Below are 20,747 nucleotides of genomic sequence, written 5' to 3'. Positions count from 1 at the left end.
TATATTTGCAAACACAATAACACACAAAGTGATTATTTTTATGTTCTGTCTTTCCAAAATTCTGTTCCGATTAACATACAGAAATATTTACTAACAAGCTTTAAATACTTTATACTAGTAGTATACTTCAAGATATGAATTTCTAAAAGAACAAAATTCACACACACAAACACATGCACGCACACACGCACGTGCGAGCACACACGCACACGCACAAACACACAAGTAAGCAGAGTTCTAATTCTGCAAACCACAGGTACACACATTATGATAACATAGCATATTTAAAAATTTTAGTGAGGATTTCCTAGATTTTAAAATATTTTTGTAATAAATTATTTATCAAAAGGTGACTATAATATATATTTTAATTATATCTACTGCATAATAAAGAAAATATGATTAAATACAAATGTCTAACTTTCTAAAATATATGCTCATAATTGTATCTCAAAACTCAAAATACCCCTACACCAAGTGACGAACAATGGATAAGTCAAAGAAAAATAAAACAATTTAATCAGGATAATGCTTCGGAATAAGCAATCTAATATTGTTATGTTTTTGAATTCAAACAAAATAAAACAAGATTACATAAGACCTTAACCCTAACTTTACACACCATTATAAATAAAACATTTGCAAAAATATAGAAATATTAAATCAAGACAATTTAGGAATAAATTAAATAACATGAAATTCAAATGAAAGTTCGTATATCCTTATAACTACTTATCATTCAGGTCAAGATAAAAAAATTATTATAATTAGTAAACGTTAAACGGTGCTACATGTAATCTACCCTTTCATAATGCTTTGGCAGGCCTTGATACCTATGTGTGGTCATCTAAGTTTATCAAATGTTCAGTGGTCCTATGAGAAATCATTGCAATAGGAATCTTCGATATCAAACTATATAAACTGCAAGCCTCTTGATGAGCCGTTGAAAAATTAGGAAAATGAACTAAGATTTTAAGAGTAATACAATTAGTAAAGTTTCGTGTAATCAATTACATATCAAGTGGATTTATGACTGATTTTGCAGATAATGTTTCGCTAAATTTCTGCTGCGTCACTAACGCAATAGAAGCTTTTTTTGCATATGTTGACCTCAATTTGGTAATCTAAGTGGATTGTAAGTGTCAAATAGTTTCTTCATTTCCTTGTTTAATAATTTTTTTAATATATTTTCAAAATGTTCATACATATGTAAAATTCGAAGATTTACAATCACTTTGAATTGTTTTTGCTTTACATTATTTTACTCATTTGTTGCTTTATCCGCCCACCATATTAATGTAGTAAAACATAATTTCGGAGAATTATAAAAGAGACACTTCTTTCAAAGTATTCAACATATTTACCAAATCTGATTGCTTATATCTATATACCTGAACAATTAGTTTCACAATTTATTCATCATCATAATTTTGCATAAAAAAATAATTATTTACAGCATGTAAAAATTTAACAGGAAGTTATCAAAGCTTATTAAGCAAAGTACCTATTAATTTATGTGCATCAATTAATCATAACAATTACTTATAATAAGTTTGTGTATATAAATACACATTATAGTATTACAAGTCATAGTAGTCTTACAATTTTATAAATGAAGTTCACAAAAACATTATGACTATTGTTTAAATATTTCTGATGATAGAAATGATAATTATTTTATTCTAGAAAAGCAAATTTATATTCATTATAAGTAAATGTTAGATATTTCTTCATAACCAAAATAATTTAGAAAAGTATGTAATGTCATGCTGAAATGCTTGAGGTACAATTGCATTTGTTTCATTTGATAGTTCAGACTTACCTATTACATGTTATGTAACAGGACAAAATGTGAAATGGCATGAAACTAATGTATCAGTAACAGTACCTTCGTTGACATATTTTTTGTCCTGTTACCAACAAAACATATGTGATATACATATATACTATACATGTAAAAATATTATACACATATAATGGCTTTTACAAGCAAAACCATCAACATGTTACACATAATATAAACAACGCGATTATGTCATAAAATTACCTTACGTTATTAAGTCATAAATATCATATTAAATCAAACCGCACGAACACTCACCTACACCTCACACATTTAACAAAAACAGCAAAAACAGCAAATTATATATAAAAAAACGCACAACAAAAACAACAACCTTTACGTTAAATTGTCATGGTGTAAAGATGCAGCTTTGAACGTTATTTGAAAATGCATATTAAACCTTAAGTAAAAAGATCTATTTTACATAATTTCTTACTAGGTATTTAAAGAGTGTTTCTCTAACCTCCCATTCCCAAAGAAAATGCAAGATACCGTATGTGTCTGATATTGTCAGTTACTTCCATTGTCAAGTGCCAGACTTCTAGAGCACGGTTAAATGACTGCCTACCAAACCTGTTACATGACTTACTGACGATCCGTCCAAATGAAGCTTGTTAATGCAAGATTGTAGTGTAGTGTTACCTCTTACATACACTTAATTAAAGATAATCCCTTTGCTCGGTATGCATTTCAGGATTATGCTGTTAACAACAGTGTGTGTATATATTGGTTCTGCCATTTGGCAAGTGTCCATAAAGAAGCACATTGTGATTGGCATTAGCATATCTGATTTTATTATATGAGGTTTTGACTCTTGTGACGCTTTAGTGATTTAAGGTAATCGCCAATATCATTTTACTGCAATTCCACTGGTCAGACGTTTATCCATTTTGTACGTTAAGTTTTGTTGCGAAACGATGAATATTTGGACAGTAACATTTCAGTTTGACATATTAACTTATATATCAATCGACATTTCGTTTTTCTTTGTAGCTTCTGAACCTGGAATCCGCCTTTGACTCCTGTAATATTCTTCGATTAACAATGATGAAATATCTGCATTGTCCCTAATCGCTGATGCATATTAATAATATTATTTAATTCAATTCCTGCCCGCATCTTTGATATGAAAAACTGTTGACAATTTGTTCAGATTGTTTTTGCCAAATACTTTAAACTTATCTCTGACAAAAGAAAAAAACTGACTTGTGTTTGTTATCTATTTGGCATGTTTTAGAAATCAATGGCTAATGTAAGCATTATAAGGGAAGCTCACTTTTGCGATCAAATATTTAAATTTGCTACATCTTGAGACTAAAAAAGTACACTGTAATCTTTCTTTAGTGCAAGTAGGACAGCAGTGCCATTTTTATATTTATTTTTCTTTCAGAATTTTTTTCTGCATCCGTTTACGTAATCTTATAGTCCTTAAAGATTATTAAATCTACTGCCGCTCTTTTATTTATAGTTACTACCTTTTTAAAAAGGATGTTTTTATGATAAACGTGACAAAAATGTTGTTTTCATATTTTTGTTTAAGTATGTCGTTAACTAAGTTTTTAAAATAACTCATTGCTTCTGGACAAGGAATCCTTTTTCTGATTAAAGCACATTTCTGTTTAATCTAATTACATCCTTAGTGTAGCAACTAATGTAGGCAATAATAAAAGTTTTGTTTCGTTAAGCAGAGTATATTTTATGCAGACTCTGTTTTGCCTCTGATTTTTTAATACTACTCCATGAAGAAGGAATATGATCAATTTTATAATCATAATGATTTTTAAGTTCATCTTTGTATGTCGCTACAAACCACATCCAATATTTAGATGAGTCATGCATGTCAGACGTTGGTGCAATGTCCCAATTTGGAAGGTACGTTTTGTAGTCCCTGTATAAGTGGTTTATACCACATCCTTTTCTTTCTTCGGCATCACAAATGTAATTGAAAACTGAGCACTTATGTGTTTTGTTTGACTGAATATCAAACTCACATGATTCTAAAAATGCCTCTTTTGTGTCAGAGTTACGAATACCCCTGCAACATGAAGGGCGATGCTGTATACTATAATGATTAGAGTCCCCATGATCCTGACTCTTTGCACATGGTTCTCCACAAAATATGCATTGTTCTTCGCATCCCCATATTTTCTTAATTATGCGGGATATGGGATTAAAACTTGCCCATGTTATTGAATGACTCGTTTGTGATTTGAATTTAGCAGCAACTTTCTCTTCAGATTTGCTCAAATGATCTAAAATTGTAGTTGTTAAGTATTCCACATTTTGTATATTAGACGATGTTTCTTGCCTTACATTCCGGAAACTTTCAGATGGAATACAGCAATCAGACGATTTCATAAAGAATTGAAAAGATTCTAACCACATTTTAATAGAAGGCGGAGATTTCCCATCATATTTTGTTTTGACCTCTTGTACGCAATAACTGACAGTGCCGAACAATTTTTTAAGCAACGAGGATGCAGTCCTAGCAATTACAGGAAACTTTGGATTATCGAGATACTGATTTGCCTTTTCAGTTATCCATGAACTGGCATACATATGTGGATCCACTATGTATTTGACAAAATTTTCAAAGTTTCCTTCCTCCAAAAGATCACTGCATATTTCAATTATAACTCTATTTTTTACGTCTGGAAGAAGCGACAGTAGTTCATCCGTTACTCTGTTTGACATACTTTGAGATGTCCATTCTTCTGCAAAACTTTGTATGACATTAGCAAAAAGGTTTGCGACTATATCTTCAAATTGGCGGCATCGCAAATGAGATTCAAAACTTATTTTCTGTTGTTCTCTATATTTTTCAAGAAGAATTGCAGCGCCATGCGTTTTGAAATACTTGTCATTATGACTTTCGAACACTGGATGGACGTGTCTACTAACATGTACATAGATTTTTATATAAAATGTCTTTTTGAAATCAAATCTACTTTCTCCTGTTAAGATTGCTTGTATGCTAGAGTCAAGCTCATGCATTAATTTGTTAACAGACATTTCTGTTACTTCATCATCAACTTGGCAAAGCTCTTTAATTTTTCCATCAACTGACGCAAATATTTGGTTAACTCTGTCTTCGACATATTTCATTGTATTGGACCATCTAACTGCTGATTTTGCCTTTTGTACAAATGTAGAGCTTATATCTGTATTATTTATACCTGTTTCACTAAACGAGTTAGCTAATTGTTTCACATTTTGTAATGGTGTTAAATCGCCAGATTCTTTCAAAGCTTCCTTAAGCAAAGCGTGATTTTCTCTAAAAAATTTAGTGTCAAGGCATGTTCGAAATATGATTTTCATTTTTTGTCTGCGTTTCTCTGTACTTGTTGGAGAAGTATGAACCTTTATGAGAAATGTGTCCCAAATTTTATTAAACAGCTGATTTATTTTATCGCTATCTAGGAGACCTTTGTACTGATTTGCAACTTCCATCGATCTTTTTCTAAGCTCCTCTTCATGCTTTCCTTGACATGTAACTGTCAAGATTTCTAATGATCTTTTCATTTGACTTTTTTCGACATGTTCTTCAATGATTTGTTGTAGTTTTTCACAAAGCATGGTCACACGGGTTTGCTGAATATTTTTCCATTGAATAATGATGTCTTTATATTTATTTCCCTCAAAATATGTTTCAATATTGGCTTCAGTTTTGTTTTTTTCATTAAAAAGACATTCATCAAGTTCGCTTTTCAGATCATCTGCCACTGTTCGCAACTTTTCGTTTTGATCACATGAAGCAAAGCCGTTTTGAGAAGTTTGTATTAATTTATCACGAGTAAGGCTTTCAAGCCGCCAAAGTTCAGCCTGAACAAACGACTCCATTTCCATATAAGCCTTTATTTCAAGGCTATTTCTGAAAGAGAAAACAAAATCTTCATTGAGAACACCCTTCCATAAACTATGTGCTTGTTCAATTATATCGTTTAATGATTTGTAAGATTTGTTCTTCATTGTCAAAGCCTTCTTCAAAATTTTGCATTTTATATCCTCTACTGTTTCGCTGTATTCATTATTTACTCTCGCCATAGGTGGATTCCCTTGCCATAAATTCTTCAGATACCAGACTTGATTATTAATATCAAATTCAATAACCTGGTTAAAGGTAGTAATATCAAGTATTCCTTCACTTCTCGCCGATTCGCTTGTCATCTCGTCCAAAGTCTGTATCAATTTGCTTAATCCACTTACCATATTTTCTGATGCGGACGTGTCAGTGACATTTTGATGTATAAATGCGCAACTTTTCCTGATATCTAATTTTTGATTTGTCATTTTCAATCTCAGAAAGGCATGGACAATCACTTGCAGAATATCCCGTATTTCGCTCGTATTTTCTCCCATTATATTTAACATTGTGATATCACCTACACCGGTTATTACAGTAGCCAATTCATTGTCATGTTCATGCTGCATATGATTTAAGTCAGGTGACCTAAGGCCTTCTGTGTCCACAATAAGTACATAGCTAAACACGGAAGAAAAATTGCACATTGTTTCATTTTTTGTAGGAATGAGCTGAACATGTATTCCTCTAGTGCACCTACCGGTTCTTGATGGAAACTGAGATCCGAACATCGTGTTCAATAGAGTTGACTTTCCAGAACTTTGTAGACCTAAAACGCCTAGTGTCATAACTTTACTGGACTCAATACATATGTCAACCTTTTGCAGGACTGTTTTTATCCAATTGTAAGGCATATAAAAGCTTTCACCATCAATTAGCTCTAATTGGTGTCCATGAGCAACAAGACGAGCTATAATACTTGATATTTGGTGTACATTTGGCAATCTCAATTTTTCTGTGTCTTCTTTAAGTTCTAAAATAGCTTCATATATGTGACCTATTTCACGAAAGAAATGTTGAACTGCAAATGATGCATCATCTATATTTTTTTCTAGATCGGTTATAGTAGTTTCTTGATTTTCTATTTCCTCTTTAACCTGATTTTTAGCACTTTTAAGTGCTTTTAGTTTTTCCCATGCACTTCGATTTGCATGCATCAAGCGGGGTAATATTTGCCGCTTTTCTCTTTCAATAAAAATATGTAACCAACAAAGAAAATATTCAATTACTAAGGGGGAACCGTTGTTTTCAATAAGAATGTCAAGAAAACATCGAACAGATTTTGTAATCGATTCTATTTGTTCTCGTCTCACTGTTTTAATTTTATTATCAATATTGTCTACTTCTGTACGGACTCTCTCTCGTTCTCTTTCTTTTAAAAGTTTTCCTAATTGCTTTGTTAATTTCCCATGGACAGGTGTTAAGCGTTGTTTCAAACCACAAGGTTCACCGTTACCTTCTTTCCTCAGTTGTTTGATCAATACAGTAGCTTCCTGCATGCCTTGTTGACAAACCGGATCATCTTCGTCCAATTTAACCGTTGCTACTTTTGCACTTGACAATCTGTCTTCTAAAGACATTGTTTTATTTGTTTTCAGCTGATTTGAAATTGTTTTTGTTATACTTGATAGCATGTCAACCACGTTCTGTTCAACAGTTCCTTTATGTGTACTTTCTATTCGTAATTTGATTGCTGATTTTGATGATGATATTACAGCACTTTGTAAGCTTTGTACACGTTTAATTTCATCACGGTTTAAAGGGTCTGCAATTATCAAAATGACTGAGGAAAATTGAAGAAGAATGTCTTCAACCATCTTACTTCGAACCAAAACTGTATTTAAGTCAATGATAATTACAATAGAGTCTATTAAGTGTGAGATGAAATATGAAATGTCTTGACTAAAGTCTTGGCCTAGATCACCTCTCAAGTTAAAAAATGTCATAGCATCCTGAAATCTATCCTTTCTTTCATCGATGGTAGGCAACCAAAACATTTCAACCTGTCCATTACTTAGTTGCCTTGGTGTCATTCCAGAGGGACAGTCAATACTAAAAAACGTTTTACAACCTTGACCTGAAAGAAGACTATTAATCAATTTTGATTTGGAATAGCGAGGGCGACCTAACCTTCCAAATGCTACCACCTTTGTTTGAAGATCAAGGACATCACTTTCCCTACCCTGCATTTCATTTTTATTGGCATTACTTTTACTTTCTATGGCTAGGGAACGCAATGGCCAAACAGAGAGTACTGGGCAGTACTTTTGGTTTGTGTCCCAATTCCTATACAAAAAAGGTACAGCAAGTTTGCAAAGATATTGTTTCTGAACAAATATTTGTTTCAAAAATGGATCACAACATTGAAAAACAACAGTGAATATATCTAGTGGACTGATGTCTTCATTGACATCTAGTATTTCCGAAAAACAAGATATTGAGTCCTCAAAGTTAGAACTATCTTCATTATTTTTTTCTTCTGGCACTCTGATGTCTCTAGATTCACTATGAGCACACATCAGTCGTTTCAGAACCAACCAAGGAATATCAGTAAATGATAACTTATCATTTATCTGCTCAATGCTTTCGTTTGGATCAACTGCTATGACATCTCGCATAGATATTTTACCAGGAAATTTGTCTGTCAGTCCAAGCCTTTGCAGTATTTGGTAAAAAGTCTGGCCTTCAGTTTCAGTAGAAGCTGCTAAAATTAAAACCACTGACCTTATATGTTATTCTGGGCAGATCTGGTTAAGAGCAAATGCGAACGACGTCTAAGTTACGGATTAAGATGACAATTAAAATTAAGATTCAGAAAATACAATACATCATGGCCATCCAGAAAATAACAGATTAGAAAATTTGATAGTTCTATATCATCTGAATTGCTTATGTCAAAAGGAATTTGTCTTGATATGTTTATTTATTGTAATTTTTTTTTACTACCAAATATGAAAAATAGCTTAACCTTTTCCCTTATATAAGCGTGTTTCGACGGCATTATGCCCATCCCCCTTTTTTGAGGCCTCAAACAGTGAAAAATGCCATATTTAGGCCCCAAACACTGTTTTTCGTTTGAGAAATGTTGTTAAAAAAGTGACCACTTTTTCGGCGCCGTTCCCCATCCAAATATTACATCAGGGGGTTGCCAGAAGGGGGATGCGCCCCCTTCTGTTTCGGGGGTGTGAAGGGGGGCGGAGTCCCCCTTATCTCCAAGAAAATTTTGGACATGTGACAGGCTAAAAATGGCCTCAGGTCGATCTTAGGGTAGGTGGTAACTGACGCTGAAAAGCCTTTTACTCTATCTCAATTCATTGAGAAGTTGCGGCATTTTGAAATCATTTTTGATGAAAAAACAGTGCAAAATAGTGATTTTTGGCAATTTTGAGACGTCCCCCCGTTGCCATGGTAACAGGAAATTTACCATTGAGCATGCCGTTACAAAGGCTATGGTGTAGTCAACATTTGTGTCAAGTTTCATTAGTATTGAAGCATTTTTCATACTTTCATAGCAGTTTGAACTTGTTACAGGAGGCTTTTCAGTGAAAAATTGCCATTTTTCGCAATATGCTCATGGGGTAAAAGGTTAAGTAGATTATTATAATAACACTACTTGATAGCATCACAGTTATTTGTAGTGGGTGAAATATGACATGATAGTATGTAACAATAGAGATTACTTTAAACAGAACAAAATCAGCTTTATTACCTTTTGACATTGCAGAATCCGGCATTTCAATGTCATTTTCGACAGGGTTAGAATCGTCATTTTCTAAAAAAAAAAAAAAAATTGGGGAAATATTTATAACTTTTCTCATTATTCATGTTGATGATACCACAATACCCCTTAAATAATATACTCATCTCCTTTTTTAAGTCTATCAGTAATATCGCCTTAAATCCCTCAAGAAGTGTACCTTGATTGTTTTCAGCTAAGTGACAATTTCATTTCAAATACGTTTTGGTTATTTCAACATGCAGTTAAGTCTGAAACCTGCAATTCAATTACTACATTGCTTTTAGAAAGTAATTATGTCAAAGATTATCCAAAGTTTAAATCAAAGTTATGTTGTAGTTTTCAATTTGTAGATTGGTATATAATAATTATATATTTTGGCATTTAAGTTCCATGTTTACACAATACATGACTTAGCAGGTATCAAAGCTATTGCTCATACAATGTGACATGCTGAAGTATTTTATGTATAATTATGAATTAATTCATTTTATAACTAGTGAAAAAGATTTCCTAGTATTTCCATTTTCCATCCATTTATCCGTAAATCAATCTAGGGAGTCATGATTTATTCCTAATGGCAGTTTGTTTTACAAAATTATAAAATTGATATTGAGAATCTCTTAAAAAGGCAACAGAGAACCACATCAATAAACTTTAATCAACATCTGAAGCACATGAATCCATGCATGCTTGTCGGTGATATTTCTTGATATCCTCTGAAATAATTTGGAATTAAAGTGCTCAACTTAAGAGAAATTATTTGACATGTAAGAAACCAATAGATATTTTCTTTAAATAATACAAAATCGGAAGAATTGTTACTTTTAGGATGCTTGTCCCCGATAAGCATAATATAATTATGTGAAATGTAGACAATCACCTTAAGAACACTTTTTGCAAATATTTGAGCAACAATGCCATTTAATGAATGTATCAAAGTGAATAACACGCACTACAGATTGCCGAGTGCTTTCATTTAAGAAGCTGACGATTAATTGATTATTTCATATTGCCAACAATGAAATATAGCTAAAGTAGACTATTATAATAATCAAAACATAAATTTCAAAAGCGGGTTCTATGCTCTAAATATATCATAAATCAACATACCGTTATTTTGTGAAGAATCATTTTTGTTGTCATCAAATCTTGTAGGGTCGATGTCTGCACATGTAAAAAAATATAACTTGTTAAGTATTTTACATTTCATGCAATAAATTATAAAGCGTTTTCAAAAGAGGCGTACACTATTGTAATGACAGAACAATAAACTTTTCACACTATAATTTCAGAAATATTATAATAGTTATTTTTAATAGTTATTGAAATTTATCTGTTTAAAGATAATTTGTAATTGAAAATTAAAACTGGAACTTATCACAAGACCTTTACTTTTTCAAAATAGTAAATGAAGAGCACTATCTTTGCAGTCTGTTATTGCAGGATAGGGTCTTACAATAGGAGTTTACAAATAAAATATACTCAAATACAAACTTTGAATTCTTGTGTGTCTATTACGTAGAAATACAACAATTGAATTTGAACGTACGTTGTCCTAAAAGATATCGCATGAAATAAAAACAACTATAAAAGAGCGTTTAGAAATTGATATTTGATTGAATTGGTATTCAAAATGTGTCCGCTTCTTGATTGAATCCTACTATTACACTAGAGTCATATTTATTGAGTACTGCAGTCATACTCGGTTTTGTAAATGGGTACAATTTAATTTGTGAACTAATTGTGCGCCTTTTGTGCAAAGCATAAAACTTGGTATGGTGGCAGGAAATAGTATTTTATTTTATTTCAGTCTGGGATCCACTTTTTAAAAAACACCAAAAAGGCCACCAAACTCCAAGATAGCCGCGAAAATATACAATATATGTTGTACATGACAAAATTGAGGTATGCATGACATCAAAATGATTAAAACTGATATTTTAGGTCAATAATAGTAATTTCATAGAAAAAATGTTTTAGTAGACTAGGTAGAAAATGCAATATGACTTTAAAATCCAAGATGGCCGCCATGTAACGATGTTTTCTTTTTGACAAATTTGCATGAGAAAGAAAATACAAATGATCAACACTCTTTGTATGTATTTAACTCACTAATAAACTTAAAATTGCTGCTAAAAACTGAACAGACAGGTGTCTATTCACGGACAAAAAAACATGTACTTATGGATTAAACTATGTAAGTGCGTTTAAGCTCGACAATTCGAAGAATTGAGAGCGATAGTGTACATAAAAGGCGACTTGGTCACAGAATGGTTAAGGTATCGAGTGATAGAAATAGTAATAGAAAGTAGTGGTTTAAGTTCCCTAAACATTTATTATCGATTTTGGCATTTTGGTTATGGCTCTTTTGATAAACAAAGTTCTTTTTTATCAAGCTACTTGTTTAACTATATCCAGCACTGAGAACAGTCAAGCAAGCTAAGATGTGCTACAAACGGACAAAAAACCCACACGTATAAACCATACACCTCGAAATTAAATAGAGTGTACAGAATCCCACACCTTCAATTTTACAAAGTAGACAAAACCCCACACCTTCAATTTTACAGAACCAACAAAATAGGATCTTTTCAAAACAATAAAATTAAAGTTGTCAGTTTACTGTAGCTGCATTTCCTTTTCATTGGTAATTGAAGCAGACTATTTTGTGTCATAGATAACGAAATCAGGCTATATTTGTGTCATCATTTTTGCAAGATAAATCAGAAAATCAGCAAAGTATTGAGCTATAAGAAAATCTTGGCTTTTTAGTTAATCAGTTCTAATCTTCTTTTCATATCTTATTGCAGTGAAAAGGCCAATTAAAGCCTTCCATTCTAGTATATTAGTTGATTAAGTACTACAACGTTGTGTCTTCTTTTCTCGGTTTACTACAAGTTATGCACGTAAAACCAATAATAACAACAATCATTACAACTATAATGACGTCACAGAGCGTTATTTACGTACAAAGTAGCGCGGGGAAGTATAAATTAATGTAAATCTACGACATCTTTCGGCCGCGAAAAACAATAAATAGCACATGAAATTGCACGTATGTTATCAATGTATAAATCTGGTTAAATAGAAATGTACATGTATTACTGAATTAGGAAATGTTCGTTATTTTAATCTGAAAGTCTCTGTTGATGCGGTGTATACAGCTCTTTGATTGTTTTAATGAATATCAAGGCATTTGAAAGGGTAGTCTTGAATTATTTTCAGTGAACTATTCTAAACTCTCTATAAAACCTTGGATAATTTTGACAATTAATGAAGTCTATCTTATCAAAACATTTTGCTTATCACAGTCTCTATTGTCTATGTGTCTATTACTTCGAGTGGATAATGTTTCACAATCGGTCTGGTAGCGTACAGTCCATTGCTAAAGCAAATTTCAGCTGCTCGAACCGAACCATTCCTCTGAAGATTGGGGATGAGCACTGTAGGCAATCATTCAGGATTGCATGGTGTGGCGTTTTACGGCAGCTACAGTCGTTTACAATTCTTATAGGCGTAGTTGGGAAATTTTTCTTAATAGGGTGATGTGGATAGTAATGGATTGGCCTTGTCATCTGGATCTCTTTCTCTTGAACTTTTTCAATAAACCCTCGCCTCTCTTGTTCTGCAATGACATCTCGATATTTTTTCAGCATATTGTGTTCTCTATTTAATCTTCGAACTGTGCTTTTATAGATTTAAGGACAATATCATAATTTGTAGGTCGTTCCGGGTGGTCAGTTTTCCATGTACTTTTCAACTTTGAATTCGATCAACGTCAGCTGATATTGTTGTCTTTCGTAATGTAACTTCCGGTCTGTATCATTTGGTGTGATTCCAAGATTTTCAAGACTCCAGAAAAGTTCTATCGATATGTCCTCTGATATGTGAGACATAATCACGTTCCGAATCTGTTAAACATTCTGCTACTTTTTCTTGAATTGCTCGGTCAAGACAGAAAGTATCCGATTTTCGACTTAACGGTAGTAGGCCCTGTGCCAAGAATAGTCTCGTCCTTAACAATTTTCCAGTAAAAGTCGGCTACGATTAGCAAGGGAATAGCAAACTCTTTGCCATGCGTTACTGGTTGTGGCAATTTTAATCCTTTAAGGTAATGCAAACTTGAAATATGTGTTATCTGTAGGGGTCGATATAGTCGGGAAATCAGTACTTTCAGTGGTATATTCTGTCTTCTGTCTGCAACAAGATACACTGCAGCTTGGTCAAAATGTTGCATATGATTACTTCTACCCCCAAACGCAGATATCCGGATTGTTTCTGATGTTTCCCCCTGTAATTGTAGCTCTTCTGCTCGAGTTTCTGCGCCATAACTTCTTTGAGCTCCTTCTACAAAAGTATGATTGCTGGCCTACATATATCTATGAACGGTTGCTGGCCTACATATATCTATGAACAAACATCTGCCATTGCTCTCTTAAGCAAAACCCCGGATCTAAATTGATATGCGGAGGAATACATCACTGTAGCTTAATATGTTATGTTTGTTGTGTAGAACTTTTGCACTAGAAATACGCCCGCTTTCAGACTTACGCCCGCTTTCAGACTACCTTCCCCCGGTCTCCTGTCCCCTTCCCCTTTGTGGGCCTATTATTATTTTCTTTGAATTCCTAATCAGTTACAAATTATTTATCATTTAATGATTAACCTGTCCGTGCTCTGTCTTTGCCCTGTCCTGTTTTTGTTTGGGGTCCGCCTGGGCTCCTTGCCATTGGTTCTTGTTGCTGGGTCATATGGGGGTTGCGTTTATTGAACGCCGCCTTTCCTTGTTGATCTTGTTTATCATATTTTACATGTAGTTGTGTGGTGCTTTCTGTTACAATTCTGGCATCTCTTGGTTGACTTATACGTGAATACTTGGTGTTTCCTGAAACATTTAAAACACAGTTTGTTTTTTTCTTAAACAACACTTAACTTTGACGCTACGTCAGGATACAACCGGTCATCTCTGGCTCTATGGGCTTCCTAGCAAAGCGCGCGCTTAATTCCACTTCGTGGCACATGTGAACTGTTCGAACTCCTGGTACTTCTTGTCCCAGTGAATAATGGTACAGTAGATTTGTATATTTCCACTTACAGAAAGTGTATGATCCGGGTCACTTTATGTTAATTTCGTTGTAAAAAGCTCTACGTAAGTCACATAGCAACCAATTACTGTCATCGTGTCCTCTCGGGAATTTTAACACGAATGTATGTCTCCATTTTATCATAGAATCCTCGAATTTAATGTAATGTATTTTTGGGGGCTGGGTGTTGAAGCAATGCTTGCATTGTTGCATGTATTATTTATGCTTTTGGCAATATCTCTCTTTTAACAGTTCTGTCGCGCATGCATAGTTTGAATATGTAAGTTCAAAACCAGCAAAAGTCCTATCTGTTTCAACTTCGAGCTGACTCTTTAACAGAGCTGCATCAGTACTAAGGGTGTAGTACTTAAGTACCAGTACCAGTACTTGGCAAATTATGCAGTACCATTACCAGTACCAGTACTAGATTTTAGCTGGGTACTGCAGTACCAGTACTTTTTTTGGTGAAGTAATTAAGTATCAGTACCATTACTTTTATATATTCATCTGAATTAATACAGTGTCGAACAAATAATTGCAAATATTATTCAGCAAAGAAATAAAATCATAATTTTAAAGCTGCATGCCTCCAGATGACCAAAACTATTTCAAGAAAATTAAACTTGGAAAAAAAATACTAAAACTTTGAGAAAAGTAAGCTAATTAAAGATTCAAGTGATAATTTATATCTTATGTGCAATTAATGACTGTATTTTGTAGTATTTATCACCATATTTCTACTGCGTTACTAACGCAGTAGGGGCTATTTATGCATTTTTTGACCTTTTTTTGGTAATTTACGTGGATTTTAAGTGCCGATTGTAATGTGTCAAGTACTTTCTTTGTTCGTTTAACAATATTTTACCTTTAAATACATTTTCAAAATTTTCATGAAAATTAGGATGAATCTGGAGCATGCTGCTTTAAAGTTAACAACATATCTACAATTTTATATTTTTAACATACTTTTTACAAACAATATTTACAACATATATTCATGTCATATCTAATTGTTTAGTAACCAGTCAACTGTATAAATACAATGCAACATCTTTCATTTAAAACACAACAGTCTGTTGTTGCCTTTCACACCTTCACACCACTGTTCAATTTATACCAAAGTAAATAACAACTTTTTATGGTGCTAACAATATCACTTTTTTCACTTGAAATTGAGATTTTTTAGAATTGAAGAAATTAATTAGTGTTTATTTGCTCTTTTACTAGTAAATACAAAGTAATAAAATATTTTTAATAAGGAATTTTAGGGTAAAGAGTTATTGAGTCTGTTATCTTAATCTAATTTTTACTTAAAGTCTTTGGTGCTTTTTATGTGGGAAAAATTATGTTTACATTTGAAGGAATATTGCAGCAAAATTTATCTTTAGATTTGATAACTTACTTTTCACAAAAAATAAAATATAGTTAATGTAATTTACAGCTTTATTTTATGAGAAAAATTGATGTTATTTTTAATTTTTATCAACACCAAAAAGTACTGGAATGCAGTAGCAGTACCACTTTGTTAAGACAGTAATGCAGTACCAGTACCAGTTAGTAGCAAAAAATTTGTTAAGAGTAATTCAGTTATCAGTACCAGTACTTGCAAAATCGCTGCAGTACGTACTGCAGTACCAGTACCAGTACCAGTAATGCAGCTCTGCTCTTTTAAATATTAAAATTTCTCTGCACAGCTGTCAAGTTACAATTGGGATAAACGGTTAACTCAAACGAGTCCCAAAATGCCTATCAGCTAAAATTTCACCATTAAATCAGTTATTAAGGTTTAGGTAACTTATGGTACTGTGAAGTAACCGACATACAAGAGGTTGTTCTGTGAAGCAAAGTGAATATTTCCTTCCGGAAGTAGAACGTTGATACGACTTCCGGTCTCACCACCGTCTGCTCCATCAGTAGAGTTCAGTTCTCCTCCATATCGTCTGCTCTTATATGACTAATTCCTTCAGGATTCTTGGTACTTTCACTCGTACGACCGTCCGTCTGGGAGTTCATTTGATGATATGCTCTAAGTTTCCGTAACTGAATCTCGAGTTCTAGCTTATATTATTCAGTGGGAACGAGTTCCTTTTCGACATCCTAGACTCCAGTTTGAGATAGAAACTTCTCAGCGAGTGCATCTAAAGTATTTGTCTTCGATTCGAGGGCCTCCGGAAAAGAATTGAATTCTATTTTGTCTGATTTCTCCTTTGGGTCTTCGATTTTGCCCAAAAGCTTCAACATAACGCTTTTATTGCCTCTACGCACTAAAATTTACTTCTGTAGGTTCATTTTTTTAAGTCACGGCACCAATATCGTATATCATTTGATAAATTACTACATCGTTGTGTCTTTTTTTCTCCGTTTGTTATAAGTTATATACGTCAAACAATAGAAATAACAATAATAACATCAAAAATAGGGTCACAAAGCGCATTTACGTACAAAGTAGCGCAGGAAAGTATCATATATATTTCCTGATATTACAAATAGCTGCTTTTATACGAGTATATCAGTGTTTTGAATTTCTAAGAAAAAAATTAAGCACATTATAAATTTAAATGCGGTTATTGTTTAATTAGAATAAATTATTTTGGTTTGTTTACTTCTTTCCGCATCTGTCATAAAAGTACAGAAAATTTGGCCTATTGAAATTATGCTTACTTTAGCTATATTAATGTGTTTTATTTTTTGTTGAAAGTCAATATAGTTCAATTGTCATCTACTCAACCATTTTTGTTTTTATTTTGATAGTTAATTTAAACTCCTCTAAATCCTTCTAATATCGATAAAACTTTATTGACCTTAAATGGATATTTTCCTTACTAGATTAATATGTGGTTATCATGAATAATGACTTATTTCTACTTGTTTTATACTGATCAGTTTAAGTTTATAACATTGAACAACAATACTTCAAATTGTTCAATTGGGTATAAAATGACGATGCGGATCTTGTTGAGATACCAATATTTCTGACATTTTCTGCAATTAATTCCAGAAACAATTTTTTAAAAGCTGTCACTTAGACTCGGAACACATACTAGTTCAAGTAGTTTTGGGTTATATTTTTCTATTTTTTTCTTCAAAAACACACTTCATACACTTCAATTCTCTAAAATTGTTATGAAGTGACTCTTTTCATGAGAAATGGCATAGCTGTTGGTAAAAATATACAAAAGGTTTTATACCATTCCTTGAACTTTTGCACACCAAATAAAAGATCACTACGTATTAAATCATTGAAATAGTTTCATATCAAATCATTGGAATAGCTAAAATACAAATAACTATTCAACATAATAATTTGGTGCTATTTTCATACTAGTTTAGTTATGACTACAACTGAAACTATAGTTTTCTGAAAAATTTTATATAGCGGCCATCTTGGATTTTTGTGGCAATATTGGATTTTCAAAACTTGGATCCCAGGGATAAATGAAAAGTATTCCATTAACCAAACAACTTTGCCTAGTTTAATTATTATCACAAGAGGTGCACAATTCACCCTATTTAAGCACGGATTGTTTTGGATTATACCAGCCGGCAAACTAGCTATAAGATCCTGTTGCAGAGTAGTTAAAGCAAACATAAAAAAATATTTCGAACGCCAATTGTTTCTTCCTTTGAATTGCAGACCAAATGCAGATTGTCAAGTTGACACTAGTATACCCACCCCCCTTAATTTGTTGGGGTTTACTTATACGCAGCGCCTATCATGTCCTTGTGTTTCACAACTGCTTCCATTTTAACAAATATATACAAGCATCTCATTATTTGTGTTTTCCATTAACCCGGAAATTCTTACACGCGGAATACGCTTCGGTTCTACAACAAATGACGCATCTGAAACTAAAATGATTTAAGCTTTGCACATAGACACTACAAAATTATTTGACTTATGAACCGATGCTTCTTGTTTACATCAATTGAATTCTACATTTGAATATTATTCCCTAAAAGGGCGCCTGAAATGTTTTGTCGTACGTCATAGACGCATTTTACGCCGGGAAATTTTCCCCCTTAAAATTTATTTAAGTTAAATGTCCCCAAAATCCCATGTTCTTTTTGGGCTTTGTGGCATTTTCCCACCCAAAAAAAAGTAAAAAATTCCCAAGTAACAAAAGGGAAATTTTTTTTTGTTTTTCAATTTCAATTTTTTATATTTTTTTCGGGGGCCCCCGGGGGTTTAAAAAAATCTTTTTCGATTTTCAAAAACAAAAATATATATTTTGGGCTGATCAAATTTTTACAGTTTTTCATGATGTAGTTCCTTATACTAATAAACGATACATCTTTTTCAGAAATGTAATTCCGATTAGATAGACTTTATGTTAATGTTGTCGTTATAACTTCACATTCAATTGCTACCTGTTGTTTGATTATTCCTGATATCAACAGAATAATATATTGGATATAAATATATGATTTTACAAAATTCTATATAAAAGTAAACCTGTTGGTTGTAAAGGTTCTGTCCGTTCATGTATTTTTATGGCAGATCCTGTTTCCAGGACGACATTGTCTTCTGAAATGAAAAACATTCACTGTGTTGTCATATTGCAAATTGCATAAATTTGTGTCATATTTTATCTACCCCTTACGGTCAGTATTTGGAGCCTTTGATTTTACGTTGTAACCTTTTGTTTGAATTTTTTCTGCTTCCTCTAGTTGGTTTTTGCAGATTCTTTTTCTTTTAAATATCTAGCATAAAATAGTTGGCTATGATCCATCTCTCAAATCAATTTAATTGAAAGTATATTTTTAAAGAAAATAGGATTTCTAAATGCTTTCGTTATATTTCTATATAAAATGTAACCTGTTGTTTGTAGGGGGTCAGCTTCCTTCGGTAATTTATCTGCTGATTCTGCTTCTAAAGCGACAGTGTTTTCTAAAATAGTAAATAATCGACTAAAATTTTTAGATTTAGTTATAGGTAGGGTGAAAACATATGTGTAATTTGCCATACCATTTTACATGCAATATCCGAAAAAGAAGGGTCTGTTTCGAAAAACAAACAAAATATTCCAGATCTTGAGTAATTCTCTATGAAAGATTGTCACTGTAACGTATTGATGAATCGAATTATGTTAAATGTCAAAATCGCATGTTCTTTGTCTTTGTCGTATTCAAAATAAAATATTTTATCAATCGTCAAACAAATATATGCTGCCTGATCAATTTTGACACTTTTCATATTTCTGGACTCCTTATATCAATATTTGTTTCATGTCTTACAGTATTGTAATTGAGAATTCCTATTAGATAGACTTTATCTAAATGTTGTCGATATAACTTCACATTAAATTGCTACCTGTTGTTTCTAAAGGCTCTGCTTTTTCAGGTACAGACAGTTTTTATAGTTTCCTGGATCAGTCCTGATAGAAACAGAATAACATATTGGATAATTATTTTTATTATAAAATTCTATATTAAAATAAAACCTGTTGGTTGTAAACGTGCTGCACCTTCCGGTATATGAACTGCAGATTCTGTTTCCAGGGCGATATTATCTTCTACAATAAAAAAAACATTCAACTTTGTTGTCATATTGTAAATTGTATAAACTTGTGTTACATTTTACATTTTATCTTCAGCCCTTACAACCAGTATTTTGAGCCTTTGACTTTGCGTGGAATCGTTACATAACATAGCATTTTGTTTGTAAAGGTTCTGCTTCCAGTAGTAGGTTTTAGCAGATTCCATTTGTTTCAAATATGTAGCATACAAATAGTTCGTTATGAAAGATCTCTCAATTCAACGTAAGTGAAAGCTTATTCCTATAGAATATATATGATTTCTAAATGATTTCGTTATATTTTTATATAAAATGTAACCTGTTGTTTGTAAAGGTTTAGCTTTCTTCGGTATTTGTTCTGCGGAATCTGTTTCTAAAGCGAAAGTGTCTTTTGAAATAAAAAGTATTCAACTTTAATTTTGAGATTAAGTTACATGTAAGTTACAATCGCAGGCCTTATCACAAAATGAAGGGTTAATATTCGAAAGCAATTAAAATATCCAAGAAATAGCTAATCCTCTATTTGAAAGATTGTAACTGTGACGTATTGTCGAATGTCATAGACGCCGTCGGCTTCCGTTAAATAATTTCTGATAAATGGTAATATCGCATGTTCTTTGTCTTTGTGGTATTTATAAAAAATACCGTATAAATAAAATCAGGTACAGAAAAATGGAATAATGTTGTTTTCAATGCAATGTTGA

At 32.6% G+C, this 20,747-nt stretch overlaps 1 protein-coding gene and 1 long non-coding RNA gene across 2 annotated transcripts; both read right to left on the bottom strand.

Annotated features, from left to right (window-relative positions):
* Window positions 1–3,523: 3,523 nt before the first annotated feature.
* On the bottom strand, window positions 3,524–13,100 carry LOC132745102 (interferon-induced very large GTPase 1-like). The gene is made up of 6 exons (XM_060733927.1): window positions 12,821–13,100; window positions 10,555–10,608; window positions 9,415–9,477; window positions 7,565–8,409; window positions 5,635–7,303; window positions 3,524–5,337 (listed from the first exon to the last, which is right to left on the bottom strand). Exons 1-6 carry the CDS (start codon window positions 13,098–13,100, stop codon window positions 3,524–3,526), a joined length of 4,725 nt encoding a protein of 1,574 aa, XP_060589910.1.
* Window positions 13,101–18,981: 5,881 nt separating this feature from the next.
* Window positions 18,982–20,465, bottom strand: LOC132745100 (uncharacterized). Its single transcript, XR_009627794.1, has 4 exons — window positions 20,363–20,465; window positions 19,970–20,041; window positions 19,345–19,416; window positions 18,982–19,053 (listed from the first exon to the last, which is right to left on the bottom strand). It is a non-coding gene; the product is annotated as an uncharacterized LOC132745100 (long non-coding RNA).
* Window positions 20,466–20,747: the final 282 nt, after the last annotated feature.

Source organism: Ruditapes philippinarum, unplaced genomic scaffold, assembly GCF_026571515.1.
Source record: "Ruditapes philippinarum isolate M1 unplaced genomic scaffold, ASM2657151v2 ctg5278_1_1_1_1, whole genome shotgun sequence".
NCBI classification, from domain to species: Eukaryota; Metazoa; Mollusca; class Bivalvia; order Venerida; family Veneridae; genus Ruditapes; species Ruditapes philippinarum.
Note: the sequence above shows the minus strand (reverse complement) of the source record. Positions and strands in the feature narration are given on the sequence as shown.